Source organism: Micromys minutus (genome assembly GCF_963924665.1).
Source record: "Micromys minutus genome assembly, chromosome: 13".
Classification (NCBI taxonomy): domain Eukaryota; kingdom Metazoa; phylum Chordata; class Mammalia; order Rodentia; family Muridae; genus Micromys; species Micromys minutus.
Window position 1 is genome coordinate 45,638,895 of NC_137982.1, and position 27,135 is coordinate 45,666,029.

General features: G+C 41.3%; 1 protein-coding gene across 3 annotated transcripts in view; it reads right to left on the bottom strand.

Annotated features, from left to right (window-relative positions):
* Nucleotides 1-27,135, bottom strand: part of CHN1 (chimerin 1) — a 136,375-nt gene that overhangs the window by 19,210 nt on the left and 90,030 nt on the right. For all 3 annotated transcript variants that reach the window (XM_080928018.1, XM_080928020.1, XM_080928019.1), the window contains 2 exons: nucleotides 19,939-20,016; nucleotides 2,238-2,322 (listed from right to left, as the gene is read on the bottom strand). In XM_080928018.1, coding sequence (XP_080784144.1) covers nucleotides 2,238-2,322; nucleotides 19,939-20,016 — 163 coding nt within the window. The remainder of the gene's footprint in view (nucleotides 1-2,237; nucleotides 2,323-19,938; nucleotides 20,017-27,135) is intronic.

Sequence of the window (27,135 nt, forward strand, 5' to 3'; positions counted from 1 at the left end):
TACCGTATATTCAGACACAATGGGTCTGTTTTTTGCTGGCAGCTATCAGCATTCTCATGTATACGGTCTTTACTCTTTCAAAACACAAATGGTGCACAACATTAGTTCATAGAAAACCTTTTGTTAGTGACTGCCAGATGCTAAGAAACTCTCTTGGTGTCAGTTGGTCAAGGATGTCTTACAATAGACAGACAAGGCTACTGAGACTCACTCTCTGAGCAGGTGACCCTGCTGTGGAGGGACTATACCATCTGTCTTTGAACTGTATAGGTCAGTGGTTCTCAACCTGTGGGTTGTGACACCTTTGGAGATCAACCAATGCTTTTAAAGGGGTGACATATTAAATATCCGGCGTATCAGATATTTACATTATGAGTCATAACAGTAACGAAATTACAGTTATAAAGTAGCAATGAAAATAACTTTATGGTTGGGGGTTACCACAACATGAAGAACTAACTGTATTAAAGTGTTGCAGGATTAGGAAGGTTGGGAGCTACTGGTGTCGATGTTTTCCTGTCTTGTTTGATGCGTGTCTTCCAGCCCTCACTGCTGCCCTCCAGGTCAGAGACATGAGCAGAGCCATCCAAAGAGGTGTCCTTCCTGTGGACTTTGACACCTGATGCAGAGCTAAGATGTTCCAGGGAGGATCCCTCTGCATACACAAGTCCCCCTGTGCCATTTTTATCCTTCTCCCCATGGCAGGGAGCATCCTGACGGGCCCGGCCTGTGACAACTGTCTACAAACTGATGTGCAGAGAATAGCTGGAGAGAGAACATTGGGCCTGTTCACACGCAATACCTACTGCGCTCTGCTACTCGAAGAAAATTCAAATTAGTAACACACAAAGGTGTCTGCACATAATGCACAACAAAAAAACCCAGTTTGATAATAAAGTAAGAGAAATGAGTAATACAGTGTTAAGTCTGGTCCTTATCAGTGTAAAGCAATTTATTCTTAGTATACTTCAAAAAATACAAAAGGTAGAGTCTTATGATCTCAGGCCCATCTTGCATTCACAAATGTCTTAAGTCTAATTTGTTCTCATCCTTCTGCTGTTGCCTCCGCAGTGCTGGGACCTCGTGTGTGTGACATCAGGCTAGTTCTGTGAGGTCCTAGGGATTGAACCCAGGGCTATGAGCATGTTAAGCAAGTACTCTGCCAACTGAATCACATCCCCAGCCCTGTTAGCATATATTGAATAAGAGATTTATGCTAAAAGACATGAAAGATACCTTAGTTTTAAAAATTAAACAGCACAGCTTTAACCATAAACTTATTTACTGTTTAGAGCAAATACTACATATTTAAATTTTAAATAATTTTAGGGCCACGCTAATAGGCAGTCTGGGCAGTATTGAGAACAGTGGTTCTATACCAATGAGTTGCACATGATGTTAATCATTATTTCATTTCACAAATTATAACAAATTCCCACAGTGTACATGTGGATACATACACATTGGTGGGATAGAGAAAATTACATTTATTCAGGGGTATCAGGATTCTAATTTGAGGAAACAAATTTAAATTGTCTTTTTAATTTTAATTTTATGTGCACTGGCATTTTGCTGCCATGTGTGTGAGGTGTTGGATCCCGAGTTACAGACAGCTGTGAGCCACCATGTGGATGGTGCTGGGAACTGAATCCAGGTCTTCTGTAAGAACAAGTGCTGTTAGCCTTGGAGCCATCTCTTTAGCCCACCACATTGAGCATTTCTTAATGGGTAAAAGTTCCTAAAGGTAAACCTAAGACAGCAACCGCCATCATTTTTTCACAGGGAAGATTTGTTACATTCAATATCTTTATGTGTCACAAAGAAAATATTAATCACTAAGTTAATTTGGAATTTGGTAATCATCTTTGAATATAAAATTGCAGACCTTTTTTTTTTTCTTTTTTTACAGCTTTGACTTTGATTAAAGAAAGAAAACTTAGTAAGGACAATTTTGCTTAACAAATCAGCTTTAAAATTCAGTTTCCAAGGCAACATATGTCCTTGCACACTGCTTAAAAAAATTCTATAGATGTAGTTAAAGCAACACCAAGGACAAATGTTGACTATAACTGCCTTGCTTTCATCTACTTTGAGCCTCTGCAGCAAGTTGTCCTCTTTGTTTCTGGGGACTTAAACACACTCCTGCTGCTCTGCCCACCCAGTTAGAAGGCAAAGGGCAGGTGATAACCCAGTCTTCAGCTTGGCTGTTGAGGGAATGGGGAGAGGCGGGCTCTTACCTGCACATTTCACTCCCTGAGCAATGAGGCCCCACATGAAGTTGGCACAGTATTCACACCAGTGTGGCCCTCGGAACGTATGCACCTGAAGAAGAATAGGGTAAAGTGGAGAAAGGGGAAAGAGACATCTGTGAGGAGGCTGTTGTGTGTCAATCAAAGCAGCACTACACCAGCCACGCTGGACTCGAGATGCACCACATGACATTTACAAAGACTGACTGGGTGGGAGTGACAAATGACAGCTTTTTCAGAGCTCCATTTCTTCTTTTAGAAGCAATGACACATCGAATCGATAGACTGCAATTTCCTTCTGGAAACAATGTCTACCATGGAATTTTCCAATGAGTCTCCTCAGGCACAAGGAGCCTCTTCTGCATGCTGGGCAAACACTAGCATGTCTGAGTGTGATGGCTTCAAATGTAGGAAGCAGGTGACAATATCTTGAATCTAAGAATCCAGACTCCGTGGCAATAGTGGGTCAAAAATCTTAAAATGACACTGGTTGCAACTGCTTCATAAAAAAGGTAATTTCTTCAAAATATTGATATTTACTATGTTAAACAACTGTACTTCATACCTACAAAAGCTAGTTAATGAGAAACTAAAGGCTGCCATTTCAGGCCTGTGACATTACATTTGTTCTCACAGATTTTTATGCATAGGAAAAGTAAAAGATTCTAGTCTAATACTGGTGAGAAATATTACCAGAACAGAGAAGTTGTGAATCTGAACCCTACACATTAAATAACAGAATTAGAAAAGAAAAAAAAAAACCTCTCTGGTGTGTGGCACATGTTTGTTTGTTTGTTTTTAAATTGGATAGTCTCTGTACATTTCAAATGTTATCCCCTTTCCCCCTACTCCCTTTCCCCTTCCCCCTCCACTTCCTTCCATGAAGGTACACCCTCTCCCAACCCCCCTCTCCTACCTCCCCTACACTGGGAGAACATGCCTTCACTGGACCAAAGGCCTCTTCTCCCATTGAGTGGCACATGCTTTTAATCCCAACACTGAGGCAGAAACAGGCAGCTCTCTATGATTTTCAGGTCAGCCAGCACTACATAGTCAACCAATGTCTTAAAAAATTACATATATGCACACACACATGTATTTAAAAATAAAAGTATAAAATTGAAAGCCCTTTATATAAATATACATTTAAATACACACACACAGTTTTAGGCAAATTCTGGTTGAAAACTCACTAAAGAGAGGATTCAGGAAGTCAGTTAATTTACTGCCAATTAGACTAAATTAAGGTCATTTTCTCCTGCAGGAATCAGAAAATATGGCAAAAAAAATCAAGTATGATGATTTCAATGTGTGAATCTACTGAAACAGTTCTGTAAAGAGTAAAATGTAGCGAAAATGTTATTTTTCACAACTGTGATATTAATTTAGTGAATGGGTCTCAGAAAGAAACCGATGACTCTAGAATATGAATATGTACTTGTGTATATTTTACACAAATGTATTATTTCTTCAAGCTCAAAATGTCACAAGTGTAATATATTTCATTCAGAAAAACTATACTGATTGAATCATGAAAACACCACTGATTATAAAATAAGGCTTAAGTTCAAAGATGTTGAAATATAAAATAAAATGTCCCTAATATATTCAGTGAAATACACTATATCAGTATTCAAACTGCTAGATAGAACTGGTAAAAATATCTCCATGAGGCTGTAGTGGATAACCCACAGTTCATTCTACATAGGTGTGTGTTTGTGATTATAACAAGCAAGCTTGAGAACCAGGTCTCATGTAATTTTGAAAAGGAGGCCATAATTCCTCTTACATCTTTTATGAAAAGGGTCAGTAATGCAACACACGCTTGCCTCTGAACTGCTAATGACGTTCAGAGTCCACTAATTCAAAGTATTCCATGAACTTGCTAGAACAAGGCCCAAGATCAACAGATTCCTTCCTTGTTTGTGCTCCTTAAATGAATAAAACTGGATGAACCTCACTGCTCTCTGATGGGAATGTGAGGAGACCACTGGCATGGGCTTGCAACAATGTATATGATGATGAAATCACTATGGCATGGAGAAAGTCTTTGGGATACAAAGTAGCCAACAGGTTGCAGGTCTCATGATAAGTATGTATTACTAAATATGTAGGTGAATAAAAATGAAATGAGAATATGGATTAAGTTCTAAGGAGAACTTTGTACCTATCATTTACCTTGTAGTGAAGCATCGCAGTTATACCGCACAACAAATAGTAGATAATGTTTGGTTTATTACTTAAACATAAAAGCACTGTTCGCCAATGTTAATAAAGCCCCTACCTGCCTCATGAGAGCAGAGACACTTTAACAGACACGGGGCATCTATTCATATGATACATGCTGAACAAAGAGCTTTAACTGTTCCACCCCATGCTCTCTAATCAAAGGTTGCATGTGTATGTCAGAAAGCAGCTGTTAAGGAATCATTACTCACACACTTCAGGCTGCTACAGACTTTTTATAAGGTCATTCTGAACCAATTATGGGTATTTTTGTTCTAAAAAATGTTTACAAGTAGCTTGCATAGCCCTCAGCAAACTGTCTTAGGAGCATCAGCCCCAGCTTAACACTGCTTATATAGTGCACTTAACTAGCTTCCCTGTGGACATTTTACATCTAAAATTCACACGCCTTGTATTTCCTTCATTCTGTGATCAGCCATTCCATGAAAATGGAATGTGCCTCTTCTATCTTTTTTGTTCCTCCAGGTCATCAAGAGTTCATTCATTAATGGGGTATTGTATTTTTTCAATGAACATTTACTAGCCCCCAAAGCTCAGAATACCCAAGAAACAATTCACAGAACTTATGAAGCTCAAAGAGAAGGCAGGCCAGAAGGTGGATGCCTCAGTCATTCTTAGAAGGGAGAACAAAACACTCATGGGAGGAAATAAAGGGACAAACAGAGGAGCAGGGATTGGAGAAAAGATGATCCAGACACTGCCTCACCTGGGGATCCATCCCATATGCAGCCACTAAACCCAATCACTATTGCTGATGCCAAGTCATGCTTAATGGCAGGAATCTGATGTGAATGTTTCCTCAGAGGCTCTGCCAGAGCTATACTGATACAGCTGAGGATGCTTGCAGCTAACCATCAGACTGAACATGAGGACCCCAATGAAGGAGCTAGAAAAAGGACTGAAAGAGCTTGAAAGGGTCTCCAACCCCATGGGAAGAACAAAAGATCAACTAACCAAACCCACCACAGTTCCCAGGGACCAAAACACCATCCAGTGAGTTCCCATAGGGAAACCCATGGCTGCAGTTGCATCTGTAGCAGAGGATAGCATTGTCTGGCATCAGTGGGAGGAGAGGCCTCTGGCATCAATCAGAGGAAGGCTCTTTTTCCCAGTGTAGGGGAATACCAAGGCGCTGAGGTGGGATGGGAAAGGGTTGTTGGGAGAGGGAGCACCTTCATCGAGGCAATGGGAGGGGGAGACAGGATGGGATTGGGGAAAGGGGGATAACATGAAATGTAAATATAGAGAATATCCAATTAAAAAAAGAAAAAAGAAAAAGAAACAGCCCCTGAGTCAAGGGGACAAGTCTTGAGGAACCTGAAGTGGGCAGGGTATCTTGGTAGCCATGAATTTGGGCAGCACACATGAGAGAGAGGAAATGGAAGTGATGGAGGTGGGAAGGAGCCAGGCTAACCACTGAAGTTTAAGACCTGGCATGTGAGATACAAAAGCAGAGAGAGCCAGTCAGTTTGGAAGGGAAAGCGTATTAGGGAGAGAGAGGTCACTGATGGAGCATGATCCTTAGGGGAGATGGAGATAGAATGGGGAGACAGTTACCTTTGAATGATTTAGCTGGGTAGGAGGACCCCTTCCTCCTCTCACACCTTGGGGGCTCATGAAGCACAGGCTGATAATGATTGTTTCCCAGACTGACCTTGACCTCCAACCCTTCCACATTCATTTCCCAAAATCTGTGACTATAGCAAAGTGCTGCTTAGTTTAAGAACAGCCTTTAGTGAGGTGTCGTAGCACACACCTTTAGTCCCAGCGCTAGAGAAGCAGATTTTTGAGTTTGAGGCTAGCCTGGTCTATAAAGTGAGTTCTCCGACAGTCAGAACAACACAGAGAAGGCCTGTCTAAAAAAAATAAAATAAACAACAATGAACAGCCTTTAACATTCTACAGCACAGTAGAACAATCATAGCTAAGGACAACTAGCTGTATCGTTTAAAATAGCTAGCAGACAGAATTCTGAATATTATCAACACAAGGAAACAATAAATGCTGGAGTGATGCCGATGTCATTATCTTTGTCTGGTTACTTCACTTGTGTTAAAATGTTACATTGTTTCCATAAAGAATATGCAATCATGTATCAATAAAAAGAAACAAGTCCTTCATCTGTATGGATCCTAGCAAATGCAAACAGGTAGTATTTGATGTACACAGTGTCTACAGACATTGACAGTTTTATAGAAATGGTTATATTTTAAATTAAAGTTAATCAAAAAGTATCACATGTTCAACTATAATAAAAAGGTCAAAAGTGTCACTGCTCAGGAGGGTAAGAAGGAAAGAGAGGGAAATGGGGGAAAGAAGGTTTGTGGTGTGTTACAAGTATTGTGTTGTGGCAAGAAGCCCAAGACCCTAAGAGCGAAGACCTTTAGGTTTTAAATATGCTAGGCTGGGCCAGCAGTCCTGTGTCACAGGAGGCTGAGCATGCTGTGGTGAGTAAAGCCACAGTGTCCCCAGTACTGGTCCTCCATGGCCTCTGCTTCAGTTCCAGCCTGTCTTGCTTTGATGACAAACTGTGAGCTGAAATAAACACTTTCTTCTCCAAATTTCTTTTTTGGTTATGCTGTGTTTGTCACGGTAATTAAAACCCTAACTAAGTCTGTTGTGGACTAGGAAATCTAACAAGTTTTTGTTAGCTCTGGATATAAGCCAGGAAAAATGTTCTATCTTCTTGAAGGCCATGCATTTTTTCCTTTTAAAGTTTTATGTATATGAGTGTTTTGTCTGAATTTACGGCTACACATCAGGTATGTGCCTGGTGCCTGAAGAGGCCTGAAGAGGGTGTCAGATCCCCTGGAACAGGAGTTTCCAATAGTTGTGACCCAAGTGAGTACTGGGAATCCAACTCAGTTCCCCAGGAAGTGCTCTTAACAGCTAAACCATCTCTCCAGCCTGCCCTGAAGGCCTTTCTGAGCATGCAGAACTTTTGTTCTGAGTTTTGGACAGCTAAGTGGAATGAAGGATCTTCTGCAGAGTAAGTGACCCCAGCAGTACCTTACCCTCTGCCTGCTGTCTGACCTTAAGCACACACTGGCTTTGTAAGAGGGGAGGAAGAAGGCTGATACTAACAACTGCATCAATTTACCAGAAACCATGCCTTTAGAGATTCTTTTGGTAAGACAATTCAAAGGAGCAGTCTCTGGTAGCATGGAACAATAGTTAGAAAAGGCTGCCTGTAAAGCTGTTGGTCCACCTTCACCAGTCAAAGTAAAAGAGCACATGCCCAAATGGCATGATCAACCAGTCTTAAAGCTCTTTCCTCTTTTGCACAGAAAAAAAAGAGAGTGTTACTCTCATGGCATGTACGATTACTTTTTACCTTTGAACAACTCCTTTCACACTAATTGCTCTGCTTAAACAGTAAGATGCATCTAATTAGTGAACTCCAATAGAGTCATATCACTGAAGGCACTAGCCAAAGCCAGGCTGAAAAGGGCACAGAGGGTGTGAGACGGGAGTGTGTTAAGAAGCAAAGGCCAATGTCACATGCCTCCCAGGTAAGGACCTTGGAAGACAGTGAGGTCATCCTCAGTGGAGTGTTCTGTAATCACCTGCTGTCTGCTCTTCAACACGGTCACAGGATTTACAACTCCACTTTAAATCCAGTAACAGAAATAGCAAAAAAGGCCACCCCAGCAGAAGATGAAGGAGATACAGGACACTGCAGCATCGTCCTCGTCACCCCTCTCAGCCAAACACACTCTCTAGAAACAGGAAAGAAGGGAAACGGCCTTGTAAACCAGTGCAAGTGACAAGAACATTAGGGCAGTGAGGCTTTCCGGCGAAGGTGGCAATGACATTTCGGCTGCAGCTTTCCCATGTGTGTGGCTCTGATGACTCAGTCCTCCAGCATGGTGCTGGGCAGCAGAAGAAGGGAACAGATGATGAGAATCAAATGGAAGGAACACAGAAGTGTAGGCAGCCAGGCAGGAAATGCCATTTCTTCCACACTCCTCATCTTCACGGTTTAGTGAACACCTTTCTATTGCTGTCAGAAACATCTCCCTATAAAGTGCAGGCTGGCTTGGAACTCCTGACCTCCCTGTGCCGTGCGGCTGTGATCTTGCACCGTCAGTCTGAGAAAGAAGGCCTTCAACTTTTAACTTACCAGTGCTAGTCTCACCAAGAGGATTTAAAATTTTCATTACTTAATATAAAATTTACAATCTTTTGTCTTTAATTTGATCACTTCTGCTGAAGTATATACATGCATACACATACACACATAGGTGTAAAGAAATGGATATCATTAGCTACAAACATAAGCAGTAAATACATGAATTTATACACAGTCTGCTGTAAACAAAGATAGAATTATAATTAAAATAGGAGAACCTTTATAATCATCACAACACCTTCTTGCCTGCAATTTAGTCAAATCTAATCAAAACTGCCCTCAGACACTGGAGAAAAATATACAGAATAAGGGTTGGGTTGAGCTAAGTCACCAACAATGTCATGTGGCCTTTTTGTTCGAACAGACTGATAATGCTGTGACCTCAGTTGGAAACAGAAGAAATGTATGGGGCTCTTGCTGAAGCAGTTTTAAACAATGGTTGGAAAAAGTTAAGTGCCCAGAGTAGGACAAGTCAGGGGTAGCAGAAGACTGAAGCCAGGCAGGCATGGGACAGTTGGTGAGGGTCAGTGGCAGGTGGGGACTGCATGTGAATGCAGACGGCCTTGCTCTGATCAGCATGACAAAGGACAGAAGACTGGTGACTTTAGACGAGAAAACCGTTCAAAATTGAGGGAAATCCAGAAAAGTCCTCCAGACTGACAGTGGCCATAACAAAATGAACAATGTCCTGAACTATAAGCAGTAAGCCAGAGGGACAGTTGATACAATATGGCCAGACCATAGAGTTAGCCTTGCTACACAAGAAGGGCCGCTATTGGGGACAGCAATCTCTCAGCTGTTTCCATGTAATGAGAACCATAAAAACAGGTTCTATTAAATGGTGTATGAAGCAGTTCTTTCAATGTGGAGAATAGTGAATTACGATTAATTCTATTCCTAAGAATCATTCCCTGGGGGCTGGAGCAATGGTTCAATGGTTAAGAGCAGTGACTGTTCTTCCAGAGGTCCTGAGTTCAAATCCCAGCAACCACATGGTGGCTCACAACCATCTGTAATGAAATCTGATGCCCTCTTCTGGTGTGTCTGAAGACAGCGACAGTGTACTCACATGAAATAAATCTAAATAAATAAATGAATAAATAAACACAAAGATGCTTCTTTAAAGTATTTTTAAAAAAAAAAATCATTCCCTGGGTTAAGGAGATGCCTCAGTCGGCAAAGTGTTTACTGTGTTTTTCTGTTCAGTCCCCAGAACCGTGTGAAAAGTCCAGGTATGGAGCCATGCGCTTTTGATCGTGCTGAAGCATTTACTGGGTTCACTGGCTAGCAGCCCGGCTTCATAGGTGAGTCCCAGGCCAAGAGAGAGACCAAACAAAAACAAACAAAAACAAGTAGACAGCATCTGAGGAATGACTCCTGAGGTTTACTTTAGCCTCCACATGTACACGCACACAGCTGTACATACAACCATACATACATACAACTACATAAAACATACATGCAACTATATAAAATATACATGCAACTACTCATAAACATACATGCAAGTACATACAAACATACAGGTAACTACACACACACACATGCAACCACATACACATAAATACACTTGCCATAACCAATACAGGGTATTATTAATAATTTAACTTCCTTATGGATTCCTTTATAATCTACCCATTTCCCAAATTAATACTATTTCTGTGGGAGAAAAAAGCACTAAGATTACAGCTGAGCTTTTATTTTTTTGAACTTTTTTTAAAGATTCATTTATTTTATTCATATGAGTACATTGTAGTGTCTTCAGACACACCAGAAGAGGGCATCAGATCCTATTACAGTTGGTTGTGAGCCACCATGTGGTTGCTGGGAATTGAGCTCAGAACCTTTGGAAGAGCAGTTGGTGCTCTTAACCGCTGAGCCATCTCTCCAGCCCACGCTGAGCTTTTAAAGCACAAAGAAAAGAAGGTACTTGGAATCATACACAGCTGCATTGACACTAGCACAACATGCCTGGTGCCGAAAGAATGGCACTTTACACAGTGTAATCGACCTGAAACATGGCTATCAGGCATATAGGTGTACATGCAGATAGAGCATTAATACAATACATACAATAAGTAAATAAAGAAAGAACATTTAAATGAGCTTGTATTAAAATCAGTGGTAAAACTGAACACAATGATCAATATTAAAAAAAAAAAAAACACCAATCTTTTAGTTACAATTGCAAGTATAGTAAGAAAAGGAAAAAAAAAGAAGAGGAGAGAACCACAACCAATAAAAATGGAGTTGTGGAGCCCAGCCCCAAATGCTAGATCTAGGGCACTGGTCGTGCACCTAAGGCTCGAGAATCTCTGCAGAAGAGGAGGTGGAATGGTGGAAGAGCCAGAGGAACAGACAGCTGTGAGACTGTGTCTCTAGAGATGTCAGAGAAGCCACACCCATGGAATCTCATCAAGTGGCTGTACAACACCAACAGACACACTAGCAGCTATGCCTGGGGTGGGGGAGCCAGGAGACCTCAGCCATACATAAAGAATTACAGCAACTAAGGAATGCCAAGTGGGAGAAATAGTCTTCCTGAGAGAGGAGCACACACACCACCTGGTGATACAATAACAAATGGTCAGCCCTGAAAACATATAAGAGTAACATACAGACTGAGCAGATTCTATTTAGGAACGCATGCACGAGGGCATGCGCAAGCACACACACACACACACACACACACACACACACACACACACACACGGCGTACATATGTAGCACACATACAGACAGATATGACTATGACAACAATTGAAAAGAGGTCATTACCATGCATGTGGTAGCACACACCTTTAATTCCCATACTCGGGAGTCAAGGGCAGGTGGATTTCTAAGTACAAAGCAAGATCCAGGACAGCTAGGGCTGTTACATAGAGAAAGCCTGTCTTCACACACACACACACACACACACACACACACATACCAAATGAACAAACGAGGTCATAAGTTGGCAAGAAGGCAGGGAGATGGTTTATACTGGAGGGTTTGAAGGGAGGAAAGGAAAGCAGGAAATCAGGTAACTGCATTATAAACTTAAAAATATTTTTTAAAGTTGCCTTATTTTTAATTATGTGTGTGCATGTGTGTATGTGCACGAGTGCTAGTGGCCCTGGGGGCCAGATGTATGAATATTCTTGGAGTTGGGGTTAACTGGCTGTGTGGGTGCTGGGAACAGAATCCAAGCCCTCTGTAAAAGCAGTATTCTTAACTGCTGAGCCCTCTCTAGCCCTCAGATTTAATTCATTGAGACAGAGACCAACTGGCCTTGAGCTCACAGAGATCTACCTGCCTCTGCCTCCCGAGAGCTGCAATTAAAAGTATGTACCACCATGCTTGGCCAATTTTAACTGAATATTTACTTTAAGGATACATCCTTCCTGCTGTTACTTCATAGAATGTTTTATAAATATCGATTAGATCAAATTGGCTGATTAAAGCTACCATGCCCCTACCTTTGGTCTGTTCTATCACGGACAGTATTATTGAAACTTCTAACTATGTGAACTGTCTACTTCATTTGTAGCTCAGCTACAAATGTATCTGGATCTGTTATTAGGCATATATACACTTTAAAATATTGCATCCTCTTAATGAACTTTATCTTCATTTCCAGTGATATTCCTTGTCTTATGAACCAGTACATTAACATGTATGACTTAGATTTGGGCCAATTAGCATTCTACTCTCCTGTCTACTGTGCAGAGGTGGACATGGGCATATCATAAGGCAAATGCATGCCAGGCCTTGAGTCTGACAGAGAGAGACTCGGCACCATTCTGTTACCAAAATGAACCTAAAAATAGATCAAAGTTGGAAGATGGTCCTAGTTGCATTTTAATTCCCTCAAGATTTAAATGCTGAATTTCTAATTATGTGACACATTGACAGTCTGGGTTAGGCTTCCCGATACTTACAAGGAAAAACAAATCTCACAATGAATGTTCTATCAAATTGTAAACATTATCCCATAGTTCTATGTAATTAAAAATGAAAAACCAAACCAAACCACTGAGCACCCACAGTCAGCAGCAAAGCAAACCTGCATGACTCCAGGGAAGGATGTCAGGACTGAGCCAGGAGCAGAAGTTGAGGTTGGGTCACATGCCAGAGTTGGAGCTTCAGGGGTAGTTTTAAACCAGAGAAGGAACAAACAGAAAGGAGCAGTAAAGTCTGCCCTACTGAATGGTAGAAAATACGTGCAAACAATTTATCTGATGGGCTAGCAACAGGATATATTAGAAATTCCTGGTACTCAGTAGCAGAGCCACCAAGCAGCTTTAATCTTATTATTACTGGTGTGTACGTGTGTGTACGCATGCTGGGGACACATCAGGCATGTATATGGAGGTCAGAGGACAAGCTTTATGAGTTGGTTCTCTCCTCCTACCTTGGATTCTAAGGATCAAACACAGCCTGACAGTCTTGCAAAGCAAGCACTTTTACCAGCTGAATTACCTTGCCTAGACAACTTCATATAAGTCCAATAAATGGGCAGGTCCAAGGAGGGAGGGAATGAGGGAGGGAGAAAGAGAGACAGAGAGACAGAGAGACAGAGAACAAGAAACACAGACAGAGACTCGTGTGTGTGTGTGTGTGTGTGTGTGTGTGTGTGTGTGTGTGTCACTGTCCAGGAGCTAAAGTACAGTCTGAAAAGGAAGTATGGTGAGCCTCATCTCAAAAGCTCAAATAAACATGTATTAACGGAAGATGCAAAAAAAAAAAAAAGAAAAAAAAAAAAAAAAAAAAAAAACCAACAAAAAACAAAAACTAAAAACAACAACAAAAAATCCCAACCAACCAACAAACAAAAACAACCCGGATTAACATTTAAAGATCATGTACTATTATTAATCAAGGAAATTGCAAATCAAAATTAAAGTGGGGTGCCACCTCATGGTGGTTTAGAATGCCTACTCCCCAGAGGAAAACAACCACTGTTGGTGAGAGTGTGGAGAAGCAGCGGTCCTGACAGGGCCAGTGGGATGTAAGCACTTCAGCTGCTAATGAAAACAGCCTGGGCGTTCTTAAAGAGATTAATGCAGCCTATCCCAGAAGTGTGATGTCAGGAGATTAATGCAGCCTATCCCAGAAGTGTGATGTCAGGATCTCAAAGAGACAGCTTTACCTTCAGTCAATAGCAGCATCAACTGTAACATTTAAGGTACGTTACAGCCACCTTATGGAGAAAAACCCTAGATATTCATGGATGGATGAGTAAAGAAAATGGGTATATATTCAATGAAATGGACTTACTTTGACTTTCTACTGCTACAATCAAAACACTGACAAAAAGCAATGTGGAGGTGGGAGGAGTATGTTCTGGCACATATGTATATGCTGGGTTACAGTCTACTGAAAGCCAAGGTGGAAACTCAAGCACGGCAGGAAACTGGGGCAGGAACTGAGGCAGACATGAAGGAGTGCTGCTTACTGGTTCTCTCATCATTGCTGTTCCACTTGCTCTTTCATACCAACAAGGCCAGATGCACAGGGGTAGCTCTGACCAATGTGAACTGAACTTTCCTACGTCAATAATTAATCAGATATATACTCCAAAGACCTGTCTCTCTAGGCAACTCCTCAAACGGGATTTCTTTTCAGATATGTCTAAGCTTGTGTCAAGTTGACAGAAACCAACCAGTACAGGTATAAAATCTAAATTAAAAATTAATTTAGATTTGAGAAATAAATTTTACCACATGTTAAATATAGGTGAAACCGAAGGACACTGTGCTAAGTGAAATAGGCCAGTCCACCAGTTTAAACTTCAGATCCACTTACATGCGGAATCTCAGATAATCCAACTCATAGAAACAGAGAGTGGATTCCAGGGACTGGGAGGCCAGAGAAGTGGTAAAGTTGCAGTTTATCTATATACTGTTTGTGTCTAGTTAACAGTTCTGTTAATTAGTCAGCTATGCCTAGTTTATGACACTGCCAGCTAGTCAACAGTGGCTAGTTAATAGTGCGCTTAAATATTTAATAAGGAAGATAGATCCCATGTTATCCTCACAACAAACAAAATCCCAACCTCAAAATTCAAAACTCTCCCGAAGTTTGAAGGACTTTAATATTTCTAGTTGTATTTCTGGCCGTCACATTACTGCAAACAGAATGTGATACTCTACCTCCACTTCACATCATATTCACACACTCAACATTGAATTCTGGGGAGCAGGGCATTAATAAAGTATTTTAACACCCATGTTCATGCATAAAACAGCATGTTCTCCTCATTATATTGGTATTTGCTTTCCAATGAGGAAATGAAGACAAGCCAGGGAAGCTGAAGCACTCTGCTTTCAGGGCTGAGGAATAATGTGGTCAACATGTTTCTAGACTCTTAATGTGCTTCTCTTGTTTTAACAGTGACTTATAACGGGCACACAGGAGAGAGAGAGGCAGAGAGAGAGAGGGTCAGAGAGAGAGAGAGAGAGGGTCAAGAGAAAGAGGGGCAGAGAGAGGGGGCTCGGGGGGGGGGGCAGAGGCAGAGGAGTTCACTTTTTCTGGTTCTCACAGCATCTGAGAAGTACTAAACCAGGCAGCAACAGAAGTGAAGTTCTTACAGGAACCTTTATAAGGTTTTTCAACCTCCCAGTTTCTGCTCAGCAGTCCTTCCTTGTCTGACTGCAGAGGCAGAGAGAAACCCATTATGTACCGATCTTGGCTATTTTTGTCTTCTTTGGCCCACATTCAAAGTGAAGAGGGGGAATGTGCTTAATATAAAATACACATTGCAGATCCTTTTAACCTCTTGTTTGCAGAAAAACTATTCCTTTAAAGTCCCGTGTTGGATACTCCATGTCCATCCCCATAGGACAGTGCATTACTGCAAAAGCTTAACAAGATACTTTACCATAACCACATCAATGAAGCTAAGGCAGAAGGATCTGGACTTTGAGGCCAACCTGGACTACATACATAGTAAATTCAAGGCCAGCCTAGGCTATATAGTTATACTGTCTTAAAATTTTTTAAAAGTGCAAAAAACCATGCTGTTATCAGAATTTTTATTTCAGTTTTCAAAAGCATCTAAGTTTGATTAAAATAAAAGGACACAGGTCCTAAGGATATATTCTCAGAATGTATGTTGTATTGAGATTTTCTGTTGTCTTCAGAGCTGGTTTCAAAATAACAAGTCCACTTTACCACACTGTGCACTAACTAACTCAGTCAGCACCGCTCCAACACGTGCCAGCTGTTAGCCTGTCCCACACACGTCAAACAGGGAACAAAGATTAGAACGAGGGAGAGAGTAGTGAGGCGTTTAGTGGGTACAGCCCAAGGGACCGAGGAGGCACAGTCACTGAACACAAAATTTCAGTGCAGCACAAGAGGAAAAGGGCAAAACTCCTCTCGCTATGAGTCAAATGGAAGAGCAGAGGGCCCAGCGTGTCCCAGGAGGGAAAGGACAGACCCCTTCAGCAGGAGTGTGGTCACTGCTGCCCTTCTGGTTGCCAAGCAGCAGGGCCGCCCGCTGGCCAGGTGCTTCCTACTTCACTTAGGAGTCCTGGCCGCTGGCCTTATGAAGCCTCCTGGTACAGTGCTATATGGATTATATCACCAATTTGCATTGTGGAAACCGCTGCTCACACCTCCTCTTGGAAACAGGATTTTCTTGCACTCTGTGGTACACAGAGCACTCCAGTGCTCTTATGTAAACTCCACTCTACTGGGAGCTGAATGGAAGCCCCCAGGGTCATCCAAGACTCTCCACCACAGTGTGGTCTATTCTAGGAAGACCAGGATTCAATCGCTCTTTTATAGAAATGAATTAACTGAGATAAACCCAGAAGAAAACCCAGTTAGAAATAATATATCATAATATATTATGATATATTATGGCTACCATGTGCCTACAGAGATCAGGAACTTACGTTTTTTTTGCCATAGAAAGAGAGGTTTAGAGAGATTAAGCATTTGGGCCAATTAGGCAATGGTCCACGGCACAAGCAAATGCCTGAGGGCAAAGACTGAATTTCCAGTCCTTCCCCAGCCTCAGAAGTAGGAAGGAATCAATGACTGTGGAGGGCAGGGGCAGCTAACTGCTCTACTTCGCTTTTGATATATATTTATATATTTTTGTGTGTGTGTTTGTTTCCTTACTTGTGGTATGGACAGAGTAATTCTCTTTAAAACTTTAAAGCTTTGCTTCATCGTGTGTGTCCGGGTGCCGTGCAAAGGTACTGCGGTGCACAGCTGCTTCTTCACTTCCACATGGGTCACAGAGATGAGATCCAAACCAGGAGCCAAGGAAGGACCTAACCTACAGAGCCATCTCAGCAACTCAGAATAGAGCAGCTCTTAAAAGAATTTGATTACTCAGAAATACATTCAATTTTATATTAATCAAAATAAAGTTTATATACACATAGAAACATCACATGGTACCTAATATATATGTAAAACTTATGATTATAAATAGAAACTAAAAATTATGAAGTGCTATGTTATATTATATGGGTATACAATGTCTAGTACTCAAATCATGATAAATATGTCTCTTGTAACATTCGCTTCATTTTACTTTTTGGTAAAAACATCTAGAATCCCTTCCTCTAGCTCTTCTAGAATTGTGCTCAAATTTATATTGATGTCTTACCAAGCTTCTACGGAATTTGGTACATTTATTGCTAAAATGATAACCTCCCTAAGATATAGTAGCCTTTCTATGATGTAGGAACGACAGAGGGGAGTGAGGGGAAGAGAACAAGAGAGGGAGAGGAGGGGATTGTGAGGAGAGGAAAAGGTTACATAACAGCAGAATCCATTTTTTAATTCTTCTCTTACAAACCCCAGTCATGGGATCCAGCTGCTCCGAATGGCTACCTCCTTGGTAGTACTTTCACTAAAGGTAACCGGTGCTCCTGCATTCACCCCAAAATAAGATCTGACAGCTGTGCACACTGCCAAGCAGCAATGTGGAACACGCAGCTCAAGAGACTGAAGAGAAAGCACACTGAAAGGAGGCGTCAGTGAGGCCTGCGGTCACTCTGAAAACACTCCACCGAGAGAAAGCTGCAGCAGCTCACGTGACTGGCAATCATGGAAACAGTGCAGTTTTCCCACAGCAGAGCTAACTGCACATGTGCACCCTTCCATGCCAGCATCTGCATGGAGCAAGCTCCTGCTAGGGCTGTGATTCTCTCAGGGATATTCTCTAAAATCAAGCAGGACTCTCTCTGACTCTCTCTCTCTCTCTCTCTCTCTCTCTCTCTCTCTCTCTAGCTTTCTTCTTTTTAAAAACATTTTTGAAAATGTTACTCCACAGGCACATTTTAAAAATAATTTATTTTTAATAAGAGGAGTCCAGGTCTGAGACTTGTGACCTTATTAGTGACTCTAAACACTGTAGAATGTTTCACCGTCCCACAGAAAACCCTTCTTGATGTGGACAGTGTTAAAGGACAGGCCTCAGCTGGGTTTCATCTGCCAGTTCCAGAGAAAGAAGTCTCCCACATTTCATGCGCTTAAAATAAAAAACAGAAAAAACAAAACCCACATAAACAAAGACAAGTATGCTGAGGTTGGGGTAGAGCTCACTGGTACAGTGCCTGGCTGTACAAGGTTCTAGGTTCAGTCTCCAGTTCTGATGGTGGCGAGGATCACAATCCATCACACAATAATACTTTCTGGATGGGCAAGATTTACTTTTATAAAGCTATGTGAAAAAAGCCTAAAAGATATAATCTGCAGGAGAGGGAAAAGTATATGCTTGTTCATGCAAATTCTTCAACAGATCCGTTTACTTCTAACCAATACTGTGAGAAACATGTACAGAACTGATTTAGCGCTGTGGGGCCAGGCTCATCCCATAGATGAGCTTTGCCTATGAGATGCACCTCTTTGAAGATACTTTGTTTGGCAGTCCCAGAATTTCTAGAATAGGTGGATGACTCTTCCCTTCAAACTCAACAGACATTTTGTGGGCCACTTTCCTGGTACAAGTCCTGTAAGACCAGGCTATAAATCACCAAAACTCAGCAGCCTGCAGGTGTTTATTTGTTTAATTTTTGGTTTATAAGTAGACAATGTGGCTAAGACTATATGTACATATTTACATTTTTGGTCAATTTTTTGAACTGTCTCGATTCCATTTTAAAGCAAAAATATTGGCTGAAAAGTAAAGTTCACATCATTAACCCCCAAACAGAATGAAGACTACAATCTATTCCTTACTATGGAAGACACACAGCACACTGAGGCATGTTTGTTTGTTGTGCTGTTTTTTAGCATAAGTAAAAATTGCTGGTGTTAAAAGTCAGGATGGATTATAAATCTGGGATCAAGTTCCTTAGTAGAGAGCTTGGTGCATTCTATATGCTGAATAAATGATAAATAAATTAACATAAAAAACCAAATTTTTCAGATCTAACACCTTTTTTTTTTTTGCAACCAAATATTCCTATTCTAACATCAGTGTTAATGATAGTCTGTGTAAACTTTAGACAACTCTTAACTATCAGGAAGATAGTATAGAAATGCTGGCTCATCTGCCTGCTGAGTGTAATTGGGTCTCCTTACACATGACTTCAAGTTGCATATCCCCTGATTTAGCATATAAAGGGCACAACTTCAAGGCCTTATACCATGCAGCAAGTACAGGTAAGATATGGATACATCTCAGGCCAACATACATACATACATACATGCATACATGCATACTCTTCATGAAGGAAGATACAGGTACACTACATAAAACATGTTACATGTTACAGCAGGAATTAAAAACAATATATGCAGGGTGAAAGCCACCAGGGAGAGATGCAGGGAAGCTGCCAGTCACAGCCTCTATGGTCCCAGGGCAGCAATCCTCCTCTTATTGTGGTCACTTTATTAACGGAAGGAGGAGAGAAGATAGAAGGATGGAAATCACACCATCTGCTCACTCCAGATGCAACTGCACATGCCTGCTCCAGCCGAGCCCAACCAGAGTCAGACAGGTAAGACTTAATCCCTTCCTCAAATCACCAGCAAAAGTAGAAACATTGCAAAACAGATACAGACATGCAAGGCCAAAATCGTGATTAGAGACCTTTACGACAGCAGTCAAGACTTAGCAGTGTGGACACAGTGATTACAGAACCTGAGAAAACAGGGCTGGGTTTCTAAGAGCTCTATTCAGCTCTTCCTCAAATAAAATCAGGATTTAAACATGTCTTTTCCTTGAGCAGCAAGGACGTTTCGGTTAAATCCCCTTAATTTTTCAACGGCATCCAAAGATGAGCCTGTAATATTGCATTGCACATTGCAAGCACTGAGTGCTCCTTACGAGAAAAGGCCAGAAACAAAAACTCTTACCTTGAAATTGTGAACCTTTTCATATTTTGGAATTTGTTCATTTTCCTTCAGAGTTGCTCTTCTAACAAGCGATGTCAGCTGTGAATAAGCAAAGAGTTTCAGAGGTTGCCAGATCGTCACAGACGACTTTTGAGACCCCAGTTTCATTCCCAAGGCTGCTATCAACAAATCCTGCTGACGACCCTCTTGTTTTGATTTGTGAACTGTAGCTCCATTTGTTTTCCTCCCGGACCAAGACTCTTTGGACGGCATTTTGATGTTCAAAGGAATAGAAAAACAAAAACCAAAAACACCCTTTATCAGCCTGCCAGTGGCGGTGAACTGTACTCAGCTAACGCATGAGCATGCTGCAGGCGGCTCCGAGCCCTAACCTAGAGAGTCGTGGGCACGCCACACACCAGAGCGCAGGGAGGCGCGGGACGGTGATGAAGCACTTCTTCACAAGGCCGATTAACACAAGTTCTCTCTTCCTTTTGCAAACGGGCTCTATATTAAGCTTCTGCAAACTTAAAGAGTCTGGAGAGGAAATCAGTCTGTGCTAACACACAAAACACGCAGCATCCCTCTTCGGGAGTCCTTTCTTAAAAAGCCTGACAATTGTGACAAATGACACATTGCTGAAAGCTTTCTTCTCTGCTCAACATGTCAGTGTCCATTCTGAATGAGAAATGCCTACATACAGCCTGCAGTCAGTCGCTAGAACAGACACCCGGCGAACTCACTTGCAGGAGGGGGCGAAGAGGGAGGGACTTGCAGGAGGAAGCACAACGAGACTGGCCACAGTAAGAGAGGAGACAACCAATGAAAATCCAGCAACAGTATTTAAGTGCTGAGTTCCTCAACTCACTCTTTCCCCCTCCTCTCCTGCAAGATTTTTCTTGCTGGCTCAAGGAAAGGAAAAAAAATCTTTAGAAAGGCAATATGCAATGAATGAGTCAGAAATTAAAGGCAGAGGAAATTAGCATATACCGCAAGGGTTTTATTTACGTACAAAACCAACCAACCAAACAGAAACCGAGCACCAGGTAGAAGGGCCAGCCCACGTCTCTGTGCCGTGAACTGCTCCACTGAGGTGAACTCAGACTTCTCAACTGTGCGTTGTGGTGACGTTGCTTAACTAAACTCCAGTTTTATTAAAGGTGAACAAAAATGGCTACATATTTTGATGAAGAAGAAAAGGAATTTAAGTGTTCCATGTGGCATGGTTGCTATCCTCTAATGGGCAGTTCTGTCTACACTGTGAGTACTTGGTTGCAGATCTACACTAAACACACCAATATGCTAGAGACTAGTTTCCTAGTCTCAATACTGTTTTGTTCAGAGCTAACAGTAATCGCTCAGATGCACGGCCCCACATGCAGTTTGGCAGTGCGTACCAGACCCTGGTATGTTTGTCTTCAGCTGTTCGAAAAGGGGCTGCTGGCTGAAAGACTCAAACCCAGTTCTATTCAAGAGCAATGACTACAGTTCCCTGAGGGACTTCCCGATCTCGCACGTAGCCCTGGCTGTTCTGGAACTCACTTTGTACACCCAGACCTCAAATCTACTGAGCTTTGCCTGCCTCTGTCTTTGGAATGCTGGGATTCAAGGCACATCCAATTACACCTTAGCTTCATGTCTGCATGGAAAGCATGTCACCTCCAGAGCCATCTCTCCATCTCCATGAACTGACCGGAAAACATGTCCAATTATCATTTTCTTTCTTCTGTCTTGGAAACTGAATCCAGGGCCTCAGGCATGCCAATCAAACACCCTCCCATCATACTATATTCCCAGATCCTTTGTTTTAAATTAAGCAAATAAAAGATAGATATTAGCATTACTCTATGCACATTTCAGATTCACAAATTTAGCTTCAGATGATTGACAGGAGATTATAAAGTGATGCCACTGAAAGGGGACACAGTGGACAAAGTTTTCTTGCCTAACACATGTGAGTCTTCAGCTCAAACCTAGTCTGTCATGTGATGACTGGAAACTGTGTCAGTCAACTCCTTGGACATGTTCAGCTGGAAGTCAAGTTAAATGAGTCCTCAGTAGGCATCAGAAAAAAAGAGCTCAAAAGTAAACATAATGGTATTTGTTTTCAACAATGTATAAAACAAAGCTCCAAACTTAAAGAAAACAATTATGGGGGTAACCCAAGTGGTCGGTATGTTTGTTTTCTTTCTTGAACATCTTAGCCAAGTTCCTAGTGTGTCCTAATCAGTTCCGTGCTTCAGTTAAAATAATTAAAATTCGACCATGCTCAAAAATACCCATAGTAAACTTTCCCAGAAAAACACATGGCCAGGTAAAGTGGACAATTTGTCTATAAATAAAGTTTCTTATAAACTCAGGCCTTGAAGGAGACGGATGACAAAAGTATCAGCTACACCTGTGACTGTGTAGTGCCGGCAGCACCAAGCCTGCAGGATGATGCGTGTACTCTGAGTTAGTTTTGGACAGCAACTTTAAGTAACATAGGTGCAAACTCTGAAACCCTGAACTGCTCTGAATGCTGTAATGTTCTAGACAAATGCCTGCCACTAAGCTTGCATGCATCTGGCTACTTCTGCCTTCTCAAGTGATACTTGATGAACTGTTAATTGTGGCTACCCTTTGTCAGTGAGTACTTATGTCCCAGGCTCTCTGATTACACGTGCAGTCTCCTGAGTCCACAGATCGACCGTGTATGACGTCAAATGTACATCATCCTCACTTTGTACAGCCAGGAGGGAGCAGAGCTGAGATCCTAGATAGAGCGGCATGTCCACACCGTGAGAAAAGTTGAAGTTTGGAGTCTGTGGGGGGGTTCTACTCCTTAGAGACAGACCACCAGAAAGCACAGCAACAAGAACAATGAAGAAAAGGAAAAGTAACTGATGCTTCCTCAAGTTTAACTTGCAGTTGGTGGAATGGGAGACTTGGACCCCAGGGTTCAACCCAAATGCATCTTCCTCCAGGAAGCCTTAGAAAATGTAAATGGATTGGGTGTGATTTTGCTTATCTGTAAACCTAGGAGTCCTTTGCTTGTTTATTAATTTTAAGACATCACACTCACCCCATGAACTGTAATAACAAACTACCTGGCAAGATTGTTCCATGGTTTCAGCAGTACTATCAATGTCATGGGTGTGGGGGGGGGGGGGAGGTGGGGTAACCAACTGCTTTCTGGTTCAATTTAAGACCTACTCCACAATAGAAGACATGTACCTGGTACTGTAAATCTGACCAAGAGCCCATGGCTGGAGAGTTCACAGGCCATAGGGGCAAGTCTACTACTATTTTCTGCTAAACGGTCACAGTATCCACCTGTCTCCAATTAATTTCTCTCCCTGAAGATCGGTGCAGCTCTTAGAACTCAGCAGAGAGGCATCTGTGCAGTGGAGGGTGGTTAATGTGGGAACTCACAACTGGTCAAGTATGGAGCACTTAGGCACAAATGTGAATGTGTGACCCAGTTACGCCTGTTATAAATCTGCGGTGTTTCTGCACAGCCCCACTACGTGGCACAGCATGGCTTTACCACAGGCTTGGGTCTTCTACTGTACATGTGAACTTTTCACCATACACTGCAGCCATACACTGCAATGCCAAAGAATACTGTCCGAAACACCATGGCTCAGATTTGAGACAACTGCATGCTGAGAATCAGTATTTTTACTGTATGGTAAAGCTTTCTGTTCTTATAGAAACTTAATGGTTTAATTAACCAAATGATTTCTATAGCATTCATCAGCAAGTATCAAATTAGTGTGTCTATGGACTGTATCAAGTTAGGAGCACATTCTCCTCATTGTCATGCAAACTTGCCTTCTTGTTAATGTTAATAAATGGTAAAATTATAATATACCGAAGAATTATTTTAAATTTTTTATGATTTATTATCTATGATATATAATAGTAAGTATATATGCTCATTTTAAAGTTATAAAAATAAAAGTATTAAGCTATAGTAAGTATATGTTTGATAATAAAAATAAGCATATAAATAAAACATGTATTTACTTTATATGTCTCTATACCCAAGATTCTCTAGAAATCTCGTGGGTGCAAGTGGAGAAGCTTAGAAAACACTGTTCCATAGCATAGGGCATGTCTGGACACTGGTCCCCCTTCTGTGTGTGGCACTTATCCAATCCCCCACTCAAGCTCTAGACATATATTCTCAAGGCATATCACAATGACAGGGATGCCAGCCGAAGCAAGGTTAGGAGGATGGAACAGTGGGAGGGAGAGGGGCAGGATTCAGTAAGGAAGAAATACTGCTCACAACCCTAGCTTGCATGGCCTATGGCTTGGGGGAGTGGTGAAACTGAATTAACTTTGGAGTAATTAAGAATTAAAGTTTCTGACTCAAGTATAGTGAAATCTTGTAATTTCCATGGAATGTAAACACTGAAGAAAGTTATAAGACAAAGATATGTAGATTAAAATCATCCCACTACAATATTTGGATGATTCTTACCTTCATCCCCTGAACTCTAATTTGTTGTCTAATTTTTTTCTCCATGACCACCAAGAGAAGAAGCTACCAACTTACTAACCAGCAACATGCACTGGTTAAATGCTTTACATACATGATGTCATTTAGGGATAAAAGCAGTAAGTCGGGCATGTCAACTGTCATTTATAGAAGACAAAACAAGCTCGGAGATTAAGTATCTTGTTGAAGGCCATATTGCTTTAAGATGTGCAAACATGGTTTGAGCCCAGGTCTCCAAAACAACAACAACAACAACAACAACAAAAACCCAAATTCTGTCTTTTTTTCTTGACTACCTAGTCTCTCATAGGATCTAGTTTTAACATGCACAAATCCTAGATCACTTATCTTAAGCATATTATATCACTAGGAACTTGGTACTGCTATATGTAGACTGTGGTATCTATCAGATACAATGACTGACCAAAATTTCCAAGTGAACTTTAAGCCAAACATTACAGACTTTAGGATTTGTAAATTCCTTAAGACATTTTCAAATTAATGAATATTTGTTTCATAGGAAACTCACATTCATCTGGGTTTCTACATGTTTCAGTCACTACAAGAGTGAGATCATAACTTCTAACAAGGCTTCTCTAGCAGTAACCCAACTCAGTAGATGAGGAACATCATGTCTCATGCTTTCTGATGTGAGAGTACATGGTGTGGGGCAGTGGGGATGCCAGGTGACAGGCCTAAAGCCACAAAATTCCACCTCCTTACACACTGACATACAAAGGGTCTTAGGAACATAGTTCACAGACACGATCACTGTGTACCATACCACCTGCCACATACTACTATGCTGTATATTTTACATGAAGATAATAATGTATAAGAAATAAAACTAGCGTCCTTTTGGGAACTTTCTCAAAACAAACAAACAAAACCCTTTTATCTCACACCTACATTGTTTTATCATATGATAGTCCTTCCAGTTCAAAAGATCCTAATGAAATTACAGAAAACTTCAGCAATCCATAACTTAGATGCTCTCCTTCACATCAGAGACAGTTATTAGATCCTTTGTATGTGTGCTGTTTCATGGAAATCAATACTTATCAGGGTTGAAAGCATCTGGATGAGGTCTACAAATGATAGGCATATTTAAAAAGAAGGGACCTGAGGGATGATCAGCAGTTAAGAGTACTAGCTGTTCTTCTAGAGGACCTAGAATACATTCTCAGTACCCACATGACATCTCACAACTGTTGTGACTCCTTTCCAGGGATCCAACACCCTCAGACAGACATACTATAATCAAAACACCAATATCCATAAAATGAAAAAAAATTAAAAATAAAGAAAAGAAATACAGAAACTCAGCCTAAAATGACAGACCCATATGAGGCAGAAGGCAAGTGATTTACCTTTGGGTTTATGAATGATGTCAGAATAAGTCTGGGTCCATGCAGAAATTGTTGGAATCTCCTCTGCCCAAGCCTGACTCTGCAACCATGTTTCAGACCACAAAGTAACCTGTGATCTGCAACCTTGTTTCAGGTCACAAAGTAACCTGCAAGGCAGTAATTGCCTTCTAGTCTTACTTCATAATAATTTTAATTACTGTATCCTGCTAGTCTACTGACCCACACCAAAAAAAAAAAAAAAAAAAAAAAAAAAATTCTAGCTCAGCTTTTATATCACTCCACAGCAGGGTTCTTTCCCAGAACTTAAGACTGTTGGTTACATAGGCTAGTTCACTCTGTTCTCCTGCTCCTGCTTTTCAGAAGGGAAATCCATTGATAGCAGGCATTTGCTTAGAAGTGGAAAATCCAAGCAGCCAAGATGGAAATCCAGGCCTCGTGATTTCATACCCTGCCTCTCTCCTCTCTGCCGTGCTTCACTGAGACCCAGGGACATGACTGAGACTGAACTGTAAGTAAGGCTCAGGGTAACAGAGAGAATCATCAGCAAAAATAGTCATAGCTGAAAATAACCATCCCCGACTGAGTTCTGAGCCTGCCAACTGGTTTACAGCTTATGGAGTAATATGGCCAGTGTGTTAGTCAGCTGTCTGCTACTGTGACAAGACATCTAAGAATCACTTCAAAGGAACAAAGGATCACTTTGGCTTCCTGTCCTTAAGGCATCACCTCACAGTTACTTAGTCCTTTTGGTGTGCAGTTGTGGCAGTAGAGAAGGTCAGTCTGCCTCAGGGCAGCCATCATGGCAGAGGTCCCGGCATCTCCATCAAGGGCCTAAGCCTACGGACTTAGCCTTTGTTTGCCTCATCTCTTAGAGGCTCCACTGCTTCCCTATGCTGTCACAAAGGGGGTTCTGGGGGACATTCAGGTGCAAACTGAAGCAGATAGCCTTGGCAATTAATTCCAGGTACTTTAAAGCCCCTCCCCCCAAGTGAAACCAAACCAAACCATGATTTTGCCTGTGGTAGACATAGTGACATGTGGACTGTACTTAGTCACATGCAGCCCTTGCTTAGGTATTAGAGTTTTAGGAAAAACGTATTACTGAGCAGAATATCCTTTTTTGTTTTTACAGTTTGTTTTTCTGTTTCTTGAATGAAAACAAGACTATTTTCCAAAATGACAAATTAAAACTATAATCAATTAAGAAGCTACCTTTAGGAATGTGTACCCTTTCCATTAACCCCTACCACATAGACACTACAATATACAGGACAGCAAGCCATTGGGTAGATATCTAAGTCTGAACAGAGATTCTAGACTTGCTAATCTAAAATTATATAAATTAAGATGAATTTTTAT